The 20002-nt window shown below is 53.0% G+C and overlaps 7 protein-coding genes across 7 annotated transcripts; 3 read left to right on the top strand and 4 right to left on the bottom strand.

Annotated features, from left to right (window-relative positions):
- Positions 1-90: 90 nt before the first annotated feature.
- Positions 91-1468, top strand: V8C40DRAFT_241047 (protein-S-isoprenylcysteine carboxyl O-methyltransferase). Its single transcript, XM_083214942.1, has one exon. The coding sequence runs from the start codon at positions 462-464 to the stop codon at positions 1284-1286; it is 825 nt and encodes a 274-aa protein (XP_083074911.1). The 5' UTR covers positions 91-461; the 3' UTR covers positions 1287-1468.
- On the bottom strand, positions 1390-3791 carry V8C40DRAFT_241046 (MBOAT, membrane-bound O-acyltransferase family-domain-containing protein). Its single transcript, XM_083214941.1, has 4 exons — positions 3054-3791; positions 2936-2976; positions 1855-2854; positions 1390-1796 (listed from the first exon to the last, which is right to left on the bottom strand). The coding sequence occupies exons 1-4, from the start codon at positions 3322-3324 to the stop codon at positions 1576-1578; spliced, it is 1533 nt and encodes a 510-aa protein (XP_083074910.1). The 5' UTR covers positions 3325-3791; the 3' UTR covers positions 1390-1575.
- Positions 3792-4573: 782 nt separating this feature from the next.
- V8C40DRAFT_241042 (WD40-repeat-containing domain protein) lies at positions 4574-7246 on the top strand. The gene is made up of 3 exons (XM_083214940.1): positions 4574-4935; positions 5332-5447; positions 5512-7246. The coding sequence occupies exons 1-3, from the start codon at positions 4848-4850 to the stop codon at positions 7159-7161; spliced, it is 1854 nt and encodes a 617-aa protein (XP_083074909.1). The 5' UTR covers positions 4574-4847; the 3' UTR covers positions 7162-7246.
- Positions 7247-7374: 128 nt separating this feature from the next.
- V8C40DRAFT_241037 (ribonuclease) lies at positions 7375-9241 on the bottom strand. The gene has a single exon (XM_083214939.1). It carries the CDS (start codon positions 8803-8805, stop codon positions 7753-7755), a length of 1053 nt encoding a protein of 350 aa, XP_083074908.1. The 5' UTR covers positions 8806-9241; the 3' UTR covers positions 7375-7752.
- Positions 9242-9374: 133 nt separating this feature from the next.
- On the top strand, positions 9375-12405 carry V8C40DRAFT_190340 (serine/threonine protein kinase, STE family, PAK/STE20-related). Its single transcript, XM_083211853.1, has one exon. The coding sequence runs from the start codon at positions 9866-9868 to the stop codon at positions 12362-12364; it is 2499 nt and encodes an 832-aa protein (XP_083074907.1). The 5' UTR covers positions 9375-9865; the 3' UTR covers positions 12365-12405.
- Positions 12406-12949: 544 nt separating this feature from the next.
- V8C40DRAFT_241032 (Arf family GTPase SAR1) lies at positions 12950-14647 on the bottom strand. Its single transcript, XM_083214938.1, has 5 exons — positions 14495-14647; positions 14277-14380; positions 14068-14107; positions 13934-13999; positions 12950-13814 (listed from the first exon to the last, which is right to left on the bottom strand). The coding sequence occupies exons 1-5, from the start codon at positions 14511-14513 to the stop codon at positions 13474-13476; spliced, it is 570 nt and encodes a 189-aa protein (XP_083074906.1). The 5' UTR covers positions 14514-14647; the 3' UTR covers positions 12950-13473.
- Positions 14648-15074: 427 nt separating this feature from the next.
- V8C40DRAFT_241029 (DUF2457 domain-containing protein) lies at positions 15075-18061 on the bottom strand. Its single transcript, XM_083214937.1, has one exon. It carries the CDS (start codon positions 17726-17728, stop codon positions 15536-15538), a length of 2193 nt encoding a protein of 730 aa, XP_083074905.1. The 5' UTR covers positions 17729-18061; the 3' UTR covers positions 15075-15535.
- Between the last annotated feature and the right edge of the window lie 1941 nt (positions 18062-20002).

The following is a 20002-nucleotide window of genomic DNA, read 5'->3' as shown; positions in this document are numbered from 1 at the left end:
GTGGCCACTGGCTAGCCCCAGAGCTGCGCCCCTGAGAATCTCCCGCTGCAAGGCCCTGAGCCCCACCACAAACCGCCCGTAAGCAACTCTCGCCATGGCCACGCCTTGACACCTGCGTTGCCGCAATATACGCATTGTTCTCTACTGAACAATCTTTCGCGAGGCATCACAACTTCACTTTCTCTCCGTTACCGTGCCCATCTTCAGCGTTAATTTTAGGACCCGAAATTCTCCGTGCGCGGCTTGTCCGAGCTGTGAAGCCGAATTCCGTCTACGTATCCTCACGTGCGGGTTCGCATAAAAAAAACCACATATCAAGACGTTATTGCCATATCTAAAACCATCACGAGGGACCATGATATAGACACTCACCCTCGACGACTCAGTCTCGCCGACTTCAGCAAAATTATTTTCTTTCTAGTTTCACCGGAAATCCCACCACCATAGAAAGAACAAAACACATGCAATCCACCATGGCAAACTCATTCGCCCCCCAATCCAACCATCACGACGACCTCCCCCCCTTCCTCTCAGATCCCAGCCGCAACGCTCGCCAGCCCGAAAACCCCCTCAAGCCCTTCTTACCGGGCCAGCCCAAGTCTCTCTCCGGAATCGCCCTCCGCGCATTTTGCCTGGGCATCGCCTTCGCCGTCAGCGCCGTCGCCGTCGTGAGCGTCCTGCTCTTCACGGATAGCCCCATCTGGCGCGTCCCCTTCTTCCTTCTCGCCCTCTCCGCCTTTCACTTCCTGGAGTTTTGGACCACGGCCGAGCGCAACACCGCCGTCGCCAGCATCGACAGCTTCTTACTCACGGCAAACTGGCCGTCCTACGCCATCGCCCACTCCGCCGCCTTTGTAGAGTGTACGATTGTCTCTGCCTTCTTCCCTGGCCGACATTGGGCCCCCTTTGGCTCCGGTCAAGTGCTTCTCCTCGTCGGCCTCTTCATGGTCCTCGTCGGCCAGGCTGTTCGCTCTTTGGCGATGCTGCACGCTGGAGCTAGTTTCAATCACCAAATTCAGAACAAGAGGGCTCAATCGCATCTTCTCGTAACGACGGGCATCTATGGGTGGATAAGACATCCCAGTTACTTTGGATTCTTTTATTGGGGCTTGGGCACGCAGCTTGTGCTGAGCAATGTGCTCTGCTTTTTTGCTTATTCGGCTGTGCTGTACTGGTTTTTCCGGGGGAGAATCATCCATGAGGAAGGAAAACTGGTCGAGTTCTTTGGTGACGACTATGTAAGCTATAGGAAGAGGGTCGGTACACTGATGCCCTTTATACCATAAAGCTAGAAAGACTACATGGGCTTGATTGTGGGGAGGAATCATGGTGATAAACCAACTAGCATTGCTCAGCATTTACAGAGGTTGCGAATCGAAAATATGAATCGTCATAACTTATTGTAGCCATCAATTTCCATGTTTTGTGTATTCCTCGCACTTGAACGAGTCGAGAATATAATCAAAAGCCCACCAATACCGTGTATCTTTTACGTCTGTATATCTATGAACGTCTTTTTCATTATTCAATCCAAAACCGCTGTATAAATGTCCAAAGCGAAAACCCAGGCCCGCATCAGTGGTGCACCGGCTGTGGTATCCTGCTCACGCTACCATACTTGGCCTGCCAAGCGTAGAAATACATCAGTGCCGCAAATGGCTGTCCAAAGATTGTGAACGAAACCCAAAATATGACATTTCCGAGGATGCGGCCGCCATGGCCGAGTTTCATCTTCTCAAGAGGAGTAGTAATGGCGATGAGGGGAAGCTGGAGAAACATGCCAAAGAAAGCGACGCCTAGTGAAACCTGTTAGAAAACAGCTCTCGAAGTGAGCCTCTGGCATCCAAGACATACCGATAATATTATGCGTGGGAACACCAACAAGGACCTCGTGAAGAACCGCAGAAACAAAAAAGACGGTGAAACTGGCAGCAGCAGGGCTCCAGCCTCGTCCGATCATGGGCATATAGACATGGCGCTTGAAGTAAGTATAAACAGGTTTGTTCCAAGTCCTCCAGTAGGCGCCCAAGCTTTCACTATTCCACCAGTCGTCGTAAAACGACCTATCGCCAAACCTCATTATCTCGGCAAGGGCGTTCAAGAAGGACTGGAAGAGCGCAAAGAAGCCAGCCAGCCAGATGACCAAAGAGATTGTCGAAAGCTTCATAAGTCGCTCCAAGATGTTGGGTAGATCAAGAGAGGCAATCTTGTCAAGCGAATTGCGCAAAACGGGCGTTGCATATTGGGCGGTGGCAACCCAGATGAAAACAGCCAGGCAAAAGATCTCTCCGAGTCGCTTAAACACAAAAACCCATCGAATCTTGTCGGTCCGCGGATAAACAGGTTGATACACCAGGGTGGGAGCCCACCAGAAGTAAACCAGGTTCTTCATCGTCACGTTTTGTGGGTATGGGCAAGATTTGTACAAATCGGGTACTTCTTCTCCTGCAACTGGATGTAGATAGGCGTGACGAAGATCTCGGTTGGTGAATGCATATGAGGCCGTCTTGAGCCACACGATGATGGCGTGCATCTCGGTCAATGTGCCAATCAACGGATGATAGACATAAAAATAGACCACAACAGTGGTGATTGCGAGGGCAAGAGTGATGTTGATTCCATGGGCTAAAGCTGCGAGAACCCAAATGGAGTGGAACTTCTTGCGCTCTGCTTCCGAAGGGCCAGCGCTGTTGTCCTTGATTCGTTTCCTGGACCCCTCGGCCTGCTTGGCAGCTACAAACTCTATCAGGTATGCCGCAAACAGATGGCAGGGAATAAGAAAATAAAGCAAGAGACCCAGGAGCAGATCTTGTCGTCTGTAGTCGTGACATCTGATACAGATCAAGACGCCGTACTACACCAAAGCCAGATGCATGTCAGTGCTACGTCACCCACTCCACGTCTCACGACATGGTGAAGCAAATGCTCTACGCACCTTTTGAATATTTTCAATCATCAATCGCAGATTGCCAACAACTGATTGTACGTTAGAGGGATGCTCTCAGTAAAAGAAGAAGGACAAGTCGCCATTCAGAAGGGATCCGTATCCGTACCCAGCACAATGACCATGAGATTGCGGAATCCGAGAAAGCTAGGAGCCGCAGGGGAGTCGTGGCTCAAGCACGACGGCCTCGTCTGAGAATGCACCGCGGCGACATGGCGATACTTCTTCTGCGGTGTCTTGGACAGCCGGTCCTTGGTCGTGCCGTTGACGGGCTCCACTGAGGTTAGATCTGCTTCGCTTTGTGAGGCGTTGCGGCGAGACACGGAGCCGGTAGAGGCCTCGACGCTGGTCGCCGTGGAGGACTCTGTGGGAGGCGCCATGCTCGGGTCCTACGATCTGGACGCCCTTTGCTGTTTGGCAGAGAGCTTGTAGGTGTAACTTGCAAAGAGAGAGAAGGGGGGCAAACTTTGCCTTTACTTGAGATGGGAGATGATAGAAGGAGATCGAGGGACAGTACAACGAACAGGGAACAAGCTACTAGGCCTAGGTCCTGATCAAGCTTCAGCTAGGTAAGTAGGGAGGGGCTCTCTTGGCCGGCATAGCATTGAGTTTATCTTCCCGCAGCCCGCGTACCTCGTACTAAATGCCTTGTATTGCGCTCTACGTGTACATTACAGCAACTCTCCCGGTCGGCAAATTGCCTCATGTGCCTCGGTGTAAATCCAACGTATCGGCGTCGACCGAAATGAACGTGAGAGAGTCAGACTCCTATCTAATGTAAGGGTGACGGTTAAGATGGAGCCAGGCTGAGAGGACATTTCCCTGGCTCCAAAACCGCATGAAAAAAGGTGACTTCGTATTTTAGGTGCGGTTGACGGTATTAAAAGGTACACAGCCTGCGTTAGTCGCTGTATCGTCAAATTGACCAGTGGCGGCATTAGCGGAAAATAGCGGGTAATCGACTGCTGGGTTCCGGAGGGTGGGGCGCAGGAGCTTCAATGAACAAGGGCATCTGCCTGTTATTAGCAGCGAGAGAAAAAGAAGAAGAAAAAAAGCATGTGAAAGCTGCGGATTGCCAAGCACCAAACATTTTGCATGGTGATCATCTGGAAGCCTTGTCAGGAGCAGTTCAGTTAAGAAAATGCTTTATGATAGGATATGGAACATGATATTGAGCCACATACACATCCATTACCATGGACAACAAGTCCCTCGCGGACATCTCTTACTTAGTCCCAGGCACTAACAACGGCTTTGCAAAGTTTATGCTCCATGCAGTGGCAAGCATCCCTACATGAGTTTTAATATGTGATATGCATGATGACTACTACATACCTTTACTACCTTTGCAGTTGAGGACTGATAAGCTATCGAATCTAAGACCATCTGATGTGCTTGCACCAGTTATTCTCTCTCTCATATCTCCTAAAGTGAACAGCAAGCCACGTGAGATTTCGCCTTTGATCATGCGGCAGTCACAGTCACACTCATGCTCTGATAAAGCAACATTCCAAGACAGACATTCAAACCCGACGTCTTCCTAGTTTCCACCACTAATATTCTCCAATGGAGCACGAGTTGCTCTACCACAAGGATATGGCACTTATTCCAAATTTGCTGACTAAGGCAAGACGACCTCGCTGCATCACATGACCTGCAGCCAATCAACGCTTGTTCTTCGCCTGACGCTCTCAAGGCGCGGGCTTCACAGAAATGAGACTTTCATCTTCGCAAGCAGTTCTACAAACTCTCCATTGAGGCTTGTTTCGGCAAAGAATTATTAATTTTCTCATTGGGAGGCGTGCAGATATATATTCAATATATATTCCATCCGCTTATCCGTAGCATCCATCGAATTTACCACTCCGGTGCATGATTAGCACTTTAACGGGAACACGCGACGATGGCTTATGAGCCTCGTGGTGAGCATGGCGATCGAGGTGGTGGTGGTCAGGGCCAAGATGGCTCTTATATGAAAGTCCGCGGTCGTAGTAAGTCTATCCTTTATTCTCCACATCTCATCATCACATATACCTCTGCCGTGCTATTCGTCTTTACCTACTGCCTAGTAGAACCTACTCGTTCTTATCTATAGCTTTCAAGGGCGGCTATGTCTTAACAACAAGCCGCCCATATAAGAGTATTATTCTTGATAGCTCTCTCATTTGCCTTGACCATATATCAAGGTCTATTATCTAGCTTTCAAACGTGTGTGGACAAGTGTCCTACTAGGATGCCTCTGGTGCCGCTTGCCTAAGCATATATCTTGTTTTGCCGACTGCATCCTGATCTGCTTTGGCCTATTCCATTTATATCGTCAACCATGGATCAGGATGAAATACATCAGCGTCTACCAGAGCAAGGATAGCTAATCGGTATCTCAACAGGGCCGGTAACGGACTACAGCGCCAGTGTCCTCCACTGGATGCGAGACCGCGCTCCCAACTATCGAGGTGGCTACACCGGCGAGAGGGAACGCCCAAGCGCGAGCTACATCGTGGATGTGAGAAACAACCCGGATTTTGAGCAAAGACGTCGGTCAATGAAGTAGACTAACACTCTTGTAGATGATTCCACCAGCAGGGCGGCCAGTATTTCCCGCTGATTCCATCCCGGCCAAGCACCTTCACTCATCACTGAACAAAATCAAACACCCTATCAACGTGGTTCGTTGGACTCCAGAAGGGCGCAGGTTACTCACAGCGTCAACAAGCGGTGAATTTACCCTTTGGAATGGCACTGGCTTCAACTTCGAGACGATAATGCAGGCTCATGACTCCGCCATTCGTGCCTTGGAGTACTCGCACAGCGATGACTGGCTGATTTCAGGCGACCACGACGGAGTTATCAAGTACTGGCAGCCGAATTTCAACAACGTTAAGAGCATCAATGCTCATACAGATCCCATCCGAGACCTTGCGTTTAGTCCCAATGACTCCAAATTCGTCACTGCCTCGGACGACTCTACCCTCAAAATCTTCGACTTTGCTCTTGGTCAGGAGGAGCTAAAGCTTGAAGGCCACGGCTGGGATGCCAAGTCCGTCGACTGGCACCCAACCAAAGGCCTGATCATTTCCGGTTCCAAGGACCACTTGGTCAAGCTTTGGGACCCTCGGACAGTGCGAAGCCTCACCACGCTTCATGGCCATAAGAGCACAATCACCAAGGTTCTGTTTGAGAAGAAGCTCGGCCGGTGCTTTGCCACGTCGGCTCGAGACCAAACGGCCCGCGTCTTTGATCTGCGAATGATGCGAGACATTGTTCTCTTAAAAGGCCACGAAAAGGATATTTCAACTTTGACCTTCCACCCAATCCATGCCAACCTCCTTTCCACTGGTGGCATGGACGGATCACTCCATCACTATATGCTCGACACCCCGAACCCCCCAGCTGGCCAGCCTCTTACAGTCGCCCCTTACGACAGTCTCGACCCAGAATCAACTCCAGCCCAATCAGTTTGGCCCACGCACAAGGTTCCATTTGCACACGACTACGCCATCTGGTCTCTGGATTGGCACCCCCAGGGTCACATCCTGGCATCTGGCTCCAACGACCGCATCACCCGATTCTGGGGCCGCGCCCGACCTGGCGAGACCGAAATCTTCCAGGACCGGTACCATATTGGTGAGGCAGCTGCCGAAGCACAAGGCACATGGGATCGGCGCGGCAATCGCCGTCAGCGTCAAGAGGAAGAGCAGCGCGAGCTGGAGGATGAGATGGACGCTCTTGTTGATCAGGATGCCCCCAAACCTACCGTTCCCGGCTTGACTGGCGGTATTCCTGGTCTGCCTTTGGGTGGAGGCGCCGTTCCTGGCCTCGGCTCGAATATACCACCGCCACCGATTGCTCCTGGAGTCGGCGTTGGCGCAGTAGGTCCTCCTCCTCCACCTCCGCCTTTTGGCATCCCCGGCTTCAACGGGGCACCGCCGCCTCCGCTGCCCGGCCTGGATCTCCACAACCCTCCAGACCCGGCAAAGCTTCTCGAGCTGATGCAGCAGGCCGGCGTCCCCATACCACCTCCAGGATCCCTCCCTCCAGGTCTGATCCCGCCACCGGGAGGAATTCCTCCTCCGCCGGGTAACTTCCAGCTACCCATTCCTCCTCCACCGATGAACCCTGCCGACTTGGATCCGAACCGTCGACGTGCGCCTCTTCCTAGTCAAGAAGAGAGTCTTCGCCAGGAGCAGCGTCACGGGAAATACACCCGCGCCCGGTAGAGAAGGCGAAGAGTATTGAAACGTTGATCTGTCGATACCCCTTTTTCGGCGTTTGGCGGCATAGGGACGGAAGTGTGAAAGCAGCCTCTTGTCACGGCCTTTTTTGGTTGGAAGAGATTGCCAATCAATGTATGCTTCAAAAACACAGTTGCTTTTTTTTCTTTTACAGTTGTCATATCACAGAGCAAGGTTTACAGGATTATAGCGGCTAATCAAGGGGACATTTCAAATCTGATTTCTATCTGATGGGGGCTAATAGTATATAAAAGTACACGTGATGCTGTGCTGTGTGATGCTGCTAGGTTGCCTGTGTCTATTCGAAAGGCAAAGGCCGTAATGATAAAATGCATGTGATGGCATAAATATTCAAACATGTCGCTCTCTTATGGCGTTGTAGATGCCCGTGGAAAAAAGCAAAACGTCAGATCTATATCCGTCCATGTCGTGGCGTGTCGGTAACAAAGGAGAAGTGGTGTGTGGTTGGTGATGATAAAAGTGCGCAATCAATCTCAGCTTTCGGATACACAGAACGACCAATTCCATCAAGATGTAGCCAGGCTCTCTCGTCTCCCCTCGCAAACGTCAACAGCCTCACGCAGAAGACGATCGGTTCTTGCCAAAGGACTTTTGCCTCTCGCTATAGTCCTTGATGATCAGGGAGCAGGTCGTATCGGCGCAGAGCCTCCTCCTCCGTTGCATTGGCAGCTGGTTGGCGAACTCGAGGCCACTAGCCCGCTCCACGGCCTCGACGGGGACCTCGAAGTCGGTGATGGGCTTGGCGTTGTCGATGGGGGCGTTGGGCAAGACAAAGGCGCCAATGGCGACGTTGCCACCGGCGCGGCCGTCCTCGGCGAAGATGACCTTGTAGAAGTGCGTGGGCACGGCGACGGAGGGCGGAGTGCCAATCATCTCGTACTTGACGTACCACTTGTTGTCGATGGGGTCCTTCTTGGGCAGATACAGGGGCCCCGTGACGATGCGCACGGAGGGGTATCTCTGCGTCAGGCGGCGGCAAAAGTCCTCAAAGTGCGCCCAGTAGTCGCGGTTGAAGCCCTCGCCGACCTGGGGGCTCATGTTGGTCAGGTAAAACGTCTCGTCCATGGCAGCCTGCGACCACTTTGCGTCCGCGGCGGGGACCTGGTGGCCTCTGTCGTAGCCGCTGCGGTAGTAGTCCTTGAGCAGGGCGCGGAACTTTGCGGGCACGCCCGTGTCCTCGAGGAACTGGCTGTTCTTGCGGTCGCCGTCCCGCTTGGCCAGGGACTCGGGGGTGATGTGCTCGACGACCCAGTGAGGGTTGCGCATGCGCCGGTCGTAGCTCGAGATGAGGGCGGCGCGGCTGGCGATGTCGGAGACGGGGCCGGGGAAGCCATATTCGAACAGGCCGCCTGGGTTGACGGGCGCAGAGCCCAGGGGCGGCGAGGGAGCTGCTGCAGATCCAAAAATTTGGTTGGCTGGGATTGTAGCGACGGCCGTCGAGGAAGAAGCGATGGCAGTAGAGGAGAGTGAAGAAGAAGGAGAGGGAGCGAGCGTGGGCGGCATCTCTGCGACCTTGTCTTTGCTGGGGCGGAGTGAATAGAGAGCGGCAGTAAGAGCGGCGCCTCCTCCAGCGCTGAGGGCAGCGATGGCGACTGAAGTCTTGATCATGGCGATTATATATGTAGGCAGACCGGCTTATATATATATATACCTATATATATGTGCGTGTGAGTAAAAAGCACATAGGTGCTAGAGGCAGCAGAAAGCTGGTAATAGCGGGTGAAACGTACAAGAGAAGCAGAAACGTTTCGAAGCGCAGCGCAGCGACACGTCAGGCGAAAGGGTCAAAGGCCAGCACGGGGCGAGGCCAAGCTGCTCACGGGATTTGCTCGACGGCGGGTTGATCACCGCATGTGCACATGCAAGCTTGGGATCATGGATGTCTCGAAAGAAACGCTGACGTCGCACCCGGCTGAAGGCGCACGAGACCCCTGGACAAGGCTGAAGGAAAAAAGAAGCCTGAAAAGAAAAATAGATTAGCGGGCTTCCGTCCAGACGGGGCTCCACGCCTGAGACTTAGCGCCTTGTGAAAGCCTTCAGGGTCCAGGTTCAAAGTAGCGCTATGTCGCTTTAGGCTCCCTCAGGCGGTCGCTTTTTTGCCTTCCAGGGGCTGCAACATGCTGATTGATTTGATGGCATTATGTCAAGTAGCATAAGCCAGGGGGGAAAGTGCGTTTCTGCTTCTCTCTACCGAGCAGTAGCACCGACGTACTTTACTTTACTTTTTTTTCCTTGCTGGTTTCTCCATTTCATCTCCTTCAAGCGTGTTTTTTGGTTTTTTCTTCATGGTCTGGGAACCGTCTCTGGACTCGCCTCTGCCCGCCTCCGAGATCCGTCACCCTCGTACCCTCTCAGCCTCTGCCAGTCCACCGCCAGTCTCCCACTGAGAGAGAGGGAGGCCAGTGGAAGCAGCTTACAGGTGCTGGTCCCCGCGTGACTGGACTGGACTGGACTTGGACTGGCCCTTTTAGACTCGCTGATCCAACCGCTCGGCGCAGCAGCCTAGCTCAACTCGCGAGCTGCCACTCGACCACTGTGGCCGCTACAGCTGCTACGCTACAGCGCCGGTGGCACGCTGAGCCCGGCTAGGCTCTAGGGGACCGAGACACTAGAACCCCTATAACGACACGGACGAAGCGACGATATTGATCACCTCAGCGCCGGTATCATGCAGTACCCCCATGCCGGCAGCCTCCCCAACGGCAACGGCTTCTCGTCAGCGCCAAACTACTCGGCCACCAAGCACAAGGCCATTGAAGATGCTCGTGCCGCCCAAGCCATCGTGGTGCGCGAGTGCGCCGAGGCCGGCCGGGAGGTGCCGCCCTACAAGTTGCTGGAGCTCATCGGCAAGGGCAGCTTCGGGCGCGTGTACAAGGCCGTGGGCACCAAGACGAGCCAGCTGGTGGCCGTCAAGGTCATCAGTATCGAGGAGGGCGACGGCATCCAGCCGGGCGCGGCCGATACGTTTGGGGACATCATCAAGGAGGTCAACACGCTCAAGCTGCTGAGCAACAGCGGCGCCCGCAATGTCAACGCCGTCGTCGACACCCAGCTGGTAGGCCAGGCAGTGTGGATGGTGACCGAGTACTGCGCTGGTGGCAGCGTCGCGTCCCTGATGCGACCCACGAGTGGCCTGGCTGAGCGCTGGATCATCCCGATTCTGCGCGAGGTGGCCGAGGCGCTGTTCTGGGTGCACAAGCAGGGCATCATCCATCGCGACATCAAGTGCGCCAACGTGCTCGTCACCGATGCGGGCAACGTGCAGCTGTGCGACTTTGGTGTCGCCGGCATCATGGAGACCAAGTTCGACAAACGCAGCACCATCACCGGCACCCTGCACTGGATGGCCCCGGAGCTCTTCGACCCCCATGTCGCCTACGGCATCGAGGTCGACATCTGGGCCTTTGGGTCCATGGCCTACGAGATCGCCAACGGCCTGCCGCCAAACGCAACCGCCAGAATCAACATCCAGCAGTTTGGTGCCTACCTTAAACAGCACCAGCCGCGTCTGCAGGGCAACAAGTTCTCCGATAACCTCAAGAACCTCATCGCCTTCTGTCTGGTTGAGGACCCCAAGCGACGGCCGCCCATAGAGGAAATCCAACGGCACCCCTACATCTTCAACACGCAGGACAGATATCCAACCGTCTCTCTTTCCAAGCTGGTGGCCGATTATAAGCACTGGGAATCTCAGGGTGGCAGTAGGCAGTCTCTCTTCTCGGCTGGTGGCGCTCAGGGACCGCGCAGGGACCGATCTCCAGTCCGCCAGAGCGGCTGGGACTTTGGGAATTTCGACGAGGTGGATGAGCTCATGTTCCAAAACACGGCCAAGCCGCGTGCCGCTCCCGAGTACTACCCCAGCGTTGCTTCGAGCCCTGAGAACACGGCACGGCCAATGCAACGCCGCCGCCGGCGTCCACCTCCAACCATGAAGGAACTCAAGGCGCCTCTGGAAAAGGTCTTTGATCCGTATACAATCACCAACTATGGCGACAACTCACGAGCCTGGTACGGCAGGATACCGATGCCACCTCCGACTTCAGCTCCACCGCCATCTTCCCAAAAGACGTCAAAGCCAGAGCCCAAAACAGAACCAGCAGCGCCAGCTCGTGAGTCATTGATCGATCTTGACATGGCGTTTGATGACACCCCGGGGACAATTAACCTCGATGAGGAGACAATCAAGCCAGCCACACGGCCCATCTCGATTGACTTGAGCGGATCTGTTGACGAGCGGCGCAAGACTCAAGATTGGGACTTTCCAACCAAACGCGCCACTCAGGAATGGTCATTTCCTACTTCAGACAAGCGGGACACGCAGGAGTGGTCGTTTCCTTCCAACAAGCGCGAGACCCAAGAATGGAAATTTCCAACCTCAGAGAAACGAAAGACACAGGAATGGAGCTTTCCTTCAGAGGACAAGCGAAGTACGCAGGAGTGGACGTTTCCCACGGCCAAACGCGATACCCAGGAGTGGACTTTTCCCGCCATGACGCCCACATCGGCCACCTTTACGCCCAACCCAGACAACTATAGCGATAATGAGGATTACGTTGGTGACGCACACGTATCTCAGCCGCCTTCATTTGACGACATGGGTGCCGCGACGAATCGGGACTCGGCCATGAGTCTTATTGATCTCGATGCCTCCTTGGCAGATGATGGAGGGTACAGTGCCCCTGGTTCGTTTGTGCCTAGCTCGCATATACGATCGTCCGACTCGGTTCACGGATCACTATCATTTGACTTGGAACTTGAAGCCGAGGCAGAAACGAATACAAGAGAGCCCTCTTTATACATAGACGATGACATGGAGTCTGTCCCTTCCCTCACACGGCAATTGAGCGACCTGCAGAGCACGCCTACGACTCCCGACGAAAGGCCAAATCTGGCATGGGAATCATCTGGTCTGGGGATCATGACGAGTGCTCGGAACTCCATGATGCTTTCCCTCCCGCCCCTTCCCAATGCGCCCTCGCCAAATGTTCTTCAAGGCTTGGGTTCACAAGAAGACTTGAAGAACGAACTATATCACATGATATCAAGCATGAGAGAACACCTTCAGTACGCGAATGACTGGCTGAAAACATTTGATACCCCTACACATGAAGACGACGAGGAAGAGCACCACGACGAAGAGGAGGAGGAAGAGGAAGAAGACGCATAGCAAGCAAGCATAGCATAGCATCTGCACTTTTTTGAGATGTTTCTTTTATTTTTTGCATAATCATCGACTACTACATCTTTTATTTACAGCTGTCCGCCCATCACACAGCACATCCAAATCGCCATACACTTATATATATACACAACAACAACCTCATCATTTACATACGATATACCCCCCCTGCGCGCTAGTCGAAGAAAAGAGAGAGAAAGAGAAGGGGAAAGGAAGGAAACAAGGAAGGTTAAAGTCGGATTTGTAATATTGCCCAGCTGGTTTTTGTCTTGATTTTTTTCGTCGATGACCACAACGAAACGTTGTATGATACACATGAATGATATTATCTATTTTAGTTTTGTTTCTTTTTCTTTGAAGGTATACAACGCTTTATTTATTTATTTTATTTTATTTTATTTTATTTTATTGGTTTTCCTTTGAGTCTTGTTGGACATTGATATTTGTTGTGCTATATTGGGGGCATCATGCTCTTTTTTTGTTTTGTTTTTTTTTTTGTCGTTTGGCCTTGACGAGAAGTTGAATGTCCTTTTTTATTATTATTATTATATATCGGCTGGAATGGAAATGCCAGCCAGCACCTCAAGTCAGCTGTTCAGCGTCCCGTATCTCACATTTAAAGTCACATAGGTGCTAAGTGATAGCACTAGAAACTACATAGAAGAGTATAAACCGCGGTAGTTGTTGTCTATACTTGAGCATGTCATCTGTATTCACCCGCGTCATTGGCGATTGGAAGCTGAACTCTCAACAACCATCGTATCATGGCTTAATTCTACCCAGAAGAAAAGATCATTAAACCCCTCTATGGTGCAGCGTCTCCATCTCCATTATCCTTTGCCCTCACAAACCATTAACTGCACCAGAAAGGGAAAAAGTCTCCACGTAAAATCAAGCAACGGGGTACTGTATAAATTTCACAATTAATAAAAAAATGGTTTCGCCTAAAAAGAGAATGCTGAGTCTCATAAAATAACTCATGACCCAACGCCTCTTGACCTCCTCGGTTTCTCAAATCGAATCGTCACTGAGCCACGACTCATGAGTCCGGTGGCCCACTTCCTCTCGTTCCCATCACAAATACCCTCCATCTCTTTTTAAACGTATTGGGACAGCCACCTGATACCATCGCCGTAACCCTGTCGCATAACCACGGAGCACATGAAGAGCTCGATAGGTCGGATACCCTCCAGCTGCATCCGGCCCTTTCCAGTCGTCTGGTACAGGCCCAGTTGGTGTCTCAGCTCGTCCTCGGAAACGGCATCGGGGTGGTCGATCTTGTTGCCCAGGATCACAAAGGGAACCTTGGAAAGCTCCTCCATGGCCAAAAGGGCGTCGAGCTCGGCCTTGGCCTCGGGGAATCGTTCGTGGTCCTTGGCGTCGACAAGGAAGACGACACCGTTGACATCGGGGAAGTAATCTCTCCAGATACGACGGGCTGGTAGGTAAGCAGTATGGTAAGTATACATGTGAGATCGGGGGGAAGCTCCCAATTAGTGGGGTTGGGATTTTCAAGGGAGACAAAACTAAACAATCAAAGGAAAATAATAGACATACCTTGCTGGTGACCGCCCAAATCGAAGGTGTTGAATCGAACGTTGCCAATGGCGAGCTCCTCAGAAGCTACAAGTGTGTCAGGACGATCCAGGCCATCATGCATGCAAACCCCGCGGCGGGAGCGGAAAACTTACTAGGGTGGAGAGTAGGTTGCAGGATAGCAACTCGGTCGTTCTATAAGAAACCCCGACATCACGTTAGAATATCGTATCCCTCGCAGCTCGGTCCGCATTGTATATCGTCGAAATCGACCATGTGCGCAACAGCCCATCCGCCGTAGGAGCACGTGTGCGTGTTGCGCCATGGTTTCTTCCGCCCCCGGTCTCTCTTATCGGCGACATACCTTAAGCATGTGAAGCAACGTGGTCTTTCCGGCATTATCGAGACCCAGGAACAGCAGCTTGGCATGTTTGTTGAGCAAGCCCAGAGAGGACAAAACGTCGTAGACTAAACCGAGAGAGCAAGAAAAAAACGTCAGCCTCTGCAGTGTCGTCGTCGCCATATGCAAGAGAGTGCATAGCAGAAAGCGGCGGGATCAAGGGCCAAGGACGGAATACATACACCAGTTAACGATCCACATGGTGGGCGATTGATTGCGAAGCCAAAAGGGTGTTTGTACTTGTTTGGTATCTCAGAGCCTCGATGGGTGGAAGGGGGAAGAAGAAGACAAAAAAGGAACAAGCAAAAGAAGTTGAAGTGTGATGATGTCGATGCAGGCTAGAATGGGATCGGAAAGGACAATCATGTGTTTTACCGCCTGTATGGAAGGCAAGGGACAGGAACACGTGACGTGCCTTGTTGCTCAGGCACCAAACTCTGTGACTTTTGAGATGGTGGCAATTCTGCGCGGGCGAGAAGTATATTTTGTTGGCAAACCCGCTGGGAATATCTCCATCATAGGTACTGGATATCTTACAAAATATATAATTTCTGGCATTCTTATTTGAAAGCTGTTTTCCTCATGTATGATGTGTTCTTTTAGGGTATCCCTGCTCAATATATTCTGGCCTTTCAATACATTCACTATACGTGGCGTAGATCGATCCAAACTGGGTTCACCTCTACGGATTACGTGGCTCGAGGACATCCCTTTTTATCACTCACCGAACAAAAGAGTCACAACATTGTCACCGGAACGAAAGTAGTTTAATTGTTATAATCTTTTCAGATTCAGTATTACTAAGGTATCTAGTAATAATGCCGACAGCATTCAAGTGTCTGCCTCCAACGCCCGCTGAGAACCCGCATCCCTATGCGTCTCATGGTTGTATCCAAAAAGCAGACAAAAAAGCTTTCCCGCCCTGTGTCCATTGTTGTACTGTCTTCAGTTTGCTTGCATTCCGCTGATTTAGGGAAATGACAAGATGATCAAGTATAAATATCGTTATGTACAGGAGCCGCCCGTCAAAAGAGGCAAGTCTCCAAGAAAAGTCATGTAATTATATAAAATAGAAAAGTCGTAAAAATCGTGAAAAAGAAAAAGGGACAAAAGAAAGAAGATTGGACACTGGTCTAATAGGACGGGACTGTGGAACCCATTGCCTATTGAATGCTCAACTCCTCTCCGATGCGTCTCATCAGAAAGTAAAAACTTTTTCTCCTCTAGCACGAGAGAACGTAGTTGCCCGGGTCCTTCTTACCCGCCATGAGCAACCCAAGTTCTCGCATGCGTTCGGCGCCGAGGCCAGGAAGCGGCTTGCGCTCAGGGATCTGCCCACGTCGGGCGCGATCACAGTACTTCTGGAAGAACTTTTCCTTGCGGCGCAGGCGCTTCTTCTCAAGGCCCTTGACGATGTCAATGGCACTGCGGATGTGTCCATCAGTGTCAGAGGAGGTCTTTGAGCCCTTGGGCTGCTTCTGATGACGGAAGATGGCTGCAGGTCTAGGCAGGGACTTGGTCTGGGTAAGACCGGGGCGGCCAGCCAGTTGAAACTTGGTGTGCGCACCCTGTCGGGGAGTCTGGATGGGAGTGGCAATGGCCACAGCCTTGGGAGCCGGGGAGCGGGTTCGGCGAGGCGACTGGCGGTCAAAAAGAGGCTTGGGGGATCGAGCGCGAGGCTTAGGGGCGGGAGAGCCGCGTCGCTTGGGAGGGGGAGAACGGAATCGTCGGGGAGACGGGTTGGCGTTCTTCCGCCTCCTGCGAGCACGATCTGTCTCCATATCGAGATCCTCCATGGCGCCGTGGATCCAAGGATGCTCGTCGCTGTCAGCAGCAGCCACATAGACATCCTCATCGTCCTCTTCGTCAAGGTCCGAAGCCGGGAAGCTAGGGTCAATATCTTGAGGGATGATGCGCAGCTTCTCGTTTCTACGAGCAGCGAGGCATGAGAGGTAGGCGTCTTCGACGGGTCGATCCTCGTCCAGAGTGCCGCACACGAAGTCGGTGCTGTCTGGCAAGTCCGGAGCCTCGACTTGAGGTCCGATGGGGCGAGCCTTGACGGATCGACGAGGGCTGCGTCTGGTGCCAATGGAAGAATCCGATTGCTCAGTCAATGAGAATCGACGAGCCAAGCGGGGAGTGACTTGGCGTGGGACAGATGGGGCACGGCCCGGCGTCCACAAGACCATGTTTTCGTCTTCATCATCTTCCTCATCGGAATCAGCGAAGCCGGTTTCCTCGTCAGTGTGGTAGCCGTCGGAGTCGTCGTCCGCCTCATCATCATCATCCTCGTCATCTTCTTCATCCTCATCCTCATCCTCCATATCCAAGACATCAACCTCATCATCTTCATCCTCGTCTTCGTCATCATCTTCATCTTCATCATCCATAGCAGTCTCGGCCTCATCTTCCTCTCGTTCCTCCTGCTCAGCCTCCTCTTCAGCTTCAGCTCCTAGACGGCGAAACAGGTTCTCCTTGACCAGAGTATCCGAAATAGTAAGCTTGGTCTGAGTGGAGTCCTCTTGTCGGATCCAGTCATCCTCGCGAGCCATGCCACTGGCGAACTCGTGGAACTGAGATGCGTCCCGGATGAGCTCCGTTGATGACGCACGAAGGAATCGAGGTCGAACAAGTGAGGCCTTGACAGACTCCTGCTGAGCAGGGACGATTCGAGGAGAGATGGGGACAGGAAGAGTCATACTCCGCTTAGGGGTGGAGGGCTCGTAGGGCTTGGGGGAAGTCTTCTGCGCAGAAGACGGGCGAGCTGTGCAGGCAAACTTGATGCAGCGCTTTGGTGGTTCCTGTGCCAGTGGGGTCTTGAGCGTAGGGGGAGAGGCAGCTGACGGAGCAGCAACAGGAACGGCCTGTGGCTGAGCTTGGGGCTTGGCAGCACAGGCAAACTGAATGCATCGCTTTCGAGGAGCCTCTTGGGCACGAGGTGCTTCTTGAACAGGCTCCTCTACTTTCCTGACACCGAAAAAGCTGGCTAGGAAGCCAGGTCTCTGGTCAGTAGCGCCATGGCGAAGACGAAGCGATGAGAGGTCCGGGAGAGGTGGGCTGGGAGTATTGGTTCGAGAAGGGCTGGTGAGACCAGTATCGCTGGTCAAATCAGCGGTAGAGGCAATACTAGCATTGCTGACCATGGAACGGCGGCGCTGGCTGTAGGTCTTGGAAGGGTGAAAGATGTGGCCGTCCTCCTCATCAGACTGGCCCAAGATGGCCTGGGTCAGTAGCGAGGATGCGACCTGTTGTGGGCGGACCGGCGCTCTCTGGAAAGGCAGAGGCTTAGGCGTGGGCATGTAGAGCCTGAGTTCTGGGGGTTCGTCAAGGTCCTCGACAAGATCTGAACCTTGTATCGCCCACTCGGGGGCTTGTGACGTTGAAGGAAGAGTTGCCATGATCGATATGGTAGGCATTAGGACTTCTGAGGTGGCGGTTGTGGTGAGTGAATTTCAAGCAGGCGGTTGATTTGGTGTCCGGGTCGAGAAAAAAGTGAGGTCCAAGAATAGCAACAAAAGAGGTCGTTTCAACGTTCCGAAACTGCTTTAAAGCAAGACAAGGAAGTAATCGACCAAAGAGTTTGAAGGTGATTCAACTCGAGAGGGGTTGGAGGATTGTGTCGTAGCAGGGCGAAGCGTGTAAGCCGACACGAGGCTTGCAGCTGGGGCGAGAACAAGGTCTCGTAACAAAAATATGTCCCTGAGGACGACGATGCTATAACATCAAAACCAACATGATCAATACCAAAGAGTCGGAGCAAAGGTAGTGTATGTGAAAAGGACTAAGAAGCCTTTTTGGGGCCCGCGTGTGTGGTATAAGTGTGTTTGAGGCGGGCGGAAGGCCCAGTCCACTTTAAGCAGCGCAGTGTGGTGATCCGGGGGGGGGCAGACTCGCAGGTCGAATCAACGCAAAGCAACGACAAAAAAGGGTCTTGCAGTTGCGGGTGTGCGGTTATAGCAATAGAGGAGCCCTTCTTGGCAGATTCCGGATGACGTCCGTCCAGATGTGGCGTGGCGGACCTGACACGACAGAAGCCGGGAGGTCGGTAGGGGTGTGACGAGGCGTGGACGTAGACGCCGATGCAGGGATCTGCGATGTCTGGGAGATGGATTTGGATTTGGATTTGATTTGGGATTTTGGATTTGGACAAGACGAGGCGAGACAGACGTCTGAGACAGCTGCCCGTGCTCAAATCCGCGTGCTTGGCGCAATCCTTTGTGTCTCAATGATGCCGAGAGAGAGTTGAGGAGAACGGCGAGAAAAGACCAGAGGCCGCCACGCAACACAGTGGAAGAGCAGAAGAGAGAAGAAAAAAAACAGGCCGACGGCAGAACGACTGGAGAACCTGAAAACTGGTGAGGGATAATAGCTGATCTGCCGCCACTGCAGACTAGCACAAAAGCATCCATCCACCCTTCATTCTCGTACGGAGTACAAAATGCAAAAAACGGGGTCTTGGGGGATGGAGAGAAAGCCCCAGAATAATGGAAGCCCGTACAGTGCGAGGCTGATCGCTGCACGTGCCTGACCATCCGGTTTTAGCGCCTCGTGCCGCTCAGGAGCGCATCATTCTGGACTGCAGATGAGCAATGGCGCCTTGGGGGCACAGTGTGCACAGTGTGCGGGCGCCGCAAGCTGGGACGGGCACGAGCACGGTGGGATGCACCGTCACAAGCACAAGCACAAGCACAAAAAGCACCTGAGCAGCAACACAGTTGACAAGTTACAGAACCGTGTGGGGGCAGAAGGGGGTGCACGCAAGACTTTAGGGGGGGTTCGCAAATTGCCCAGGAAGAGGAGCCACTGAGTGAGTGGTTTTCCTTGGCGCTGGGCCAGTTTGATTTTCGTAGCGGCCAGTGTCTGGTGTCTTCTCTCGCTCTGTTCCAGGCGCTCTTTTTTTTTTCCTGGCCCTTCCACTCGCTCTCTTTCGGTATGGCGTGGCTGAGCGCCGCCTCGATTCGCTGGCTGCAGGGCTCCAGCCGGCGAATGGCCAGCGCTGTTAGTGCCTGTACTGGATTGTACTGTAGCGGACTGGCAGCACCGTTACAGGGCCTGCGCGCCAGCCATACAGCTGTGCTGCCAACGCCGTGCGGGTCACACAGCAGTCCAGGTCATGAATTGAAATTTCTCAAGCCCGCGCTGGACGCAGAAAATTGGCGAAGCAGCGATCGGCCGGCCGAAGCCAGCCAACTTAGCCCCAGGCGCTAGCCACAAAGAAGCCCGCTGTCGTCATGGTGCGGCCAAACGGGCTCGATTTTGCCTGGGCGAACGCATGGCGCATCGAGAGCTGCAATAGGGCAGCCGAAGGGAGGGTGAGCTGATGACTGCTTGCCATCCACCAGAAGCTCGCATCCCATCCATCTTCCATGGAGAAAGAGGCAAACCCGCCAGTTGATCAATCAATTCCTCAGTCAATCAGACAAATAGACGAAGATGGAGGGAGGGGGGCCAAAGGGGAAAGACAGGCGATTGCTAATATTAACACTGTACCTGCACGGTATCATCCATCCTCAATCAATGCTACCACTTACAGCATCAAATCACCTTTGGTTGTTCAGACAGGCGAAACAAACAGCAAGGGGAGGCGAGCGTTTCCTCTCCATGTGCCGCTCGCTTCCCCGCTCGCATCTGCATTTCAGCACACAGCTGCCAGTGTGAAAGCGTCGATGCCCTTGTCAGGGGTGCGCGCA

The sequence above is a fragment of the Trichoderma camerunense genome (assembly GCF_050948025.1).
Source record: "Trichoderma camerunense strain CBS 138272 chromosome Unknown V8C40scaffold_6, whole genome shotgun sequence".
Taxonomy (NCBI): Eukaryota; Fungi; Ascomycota; class Sordariomycetes; order Hypocreales; family Hypocreaceae; genus Trichoderma; species Trichoderma camerunense.
This window is presented reverse-complemented; position numbering and strand designations above follow the sequence as displayed.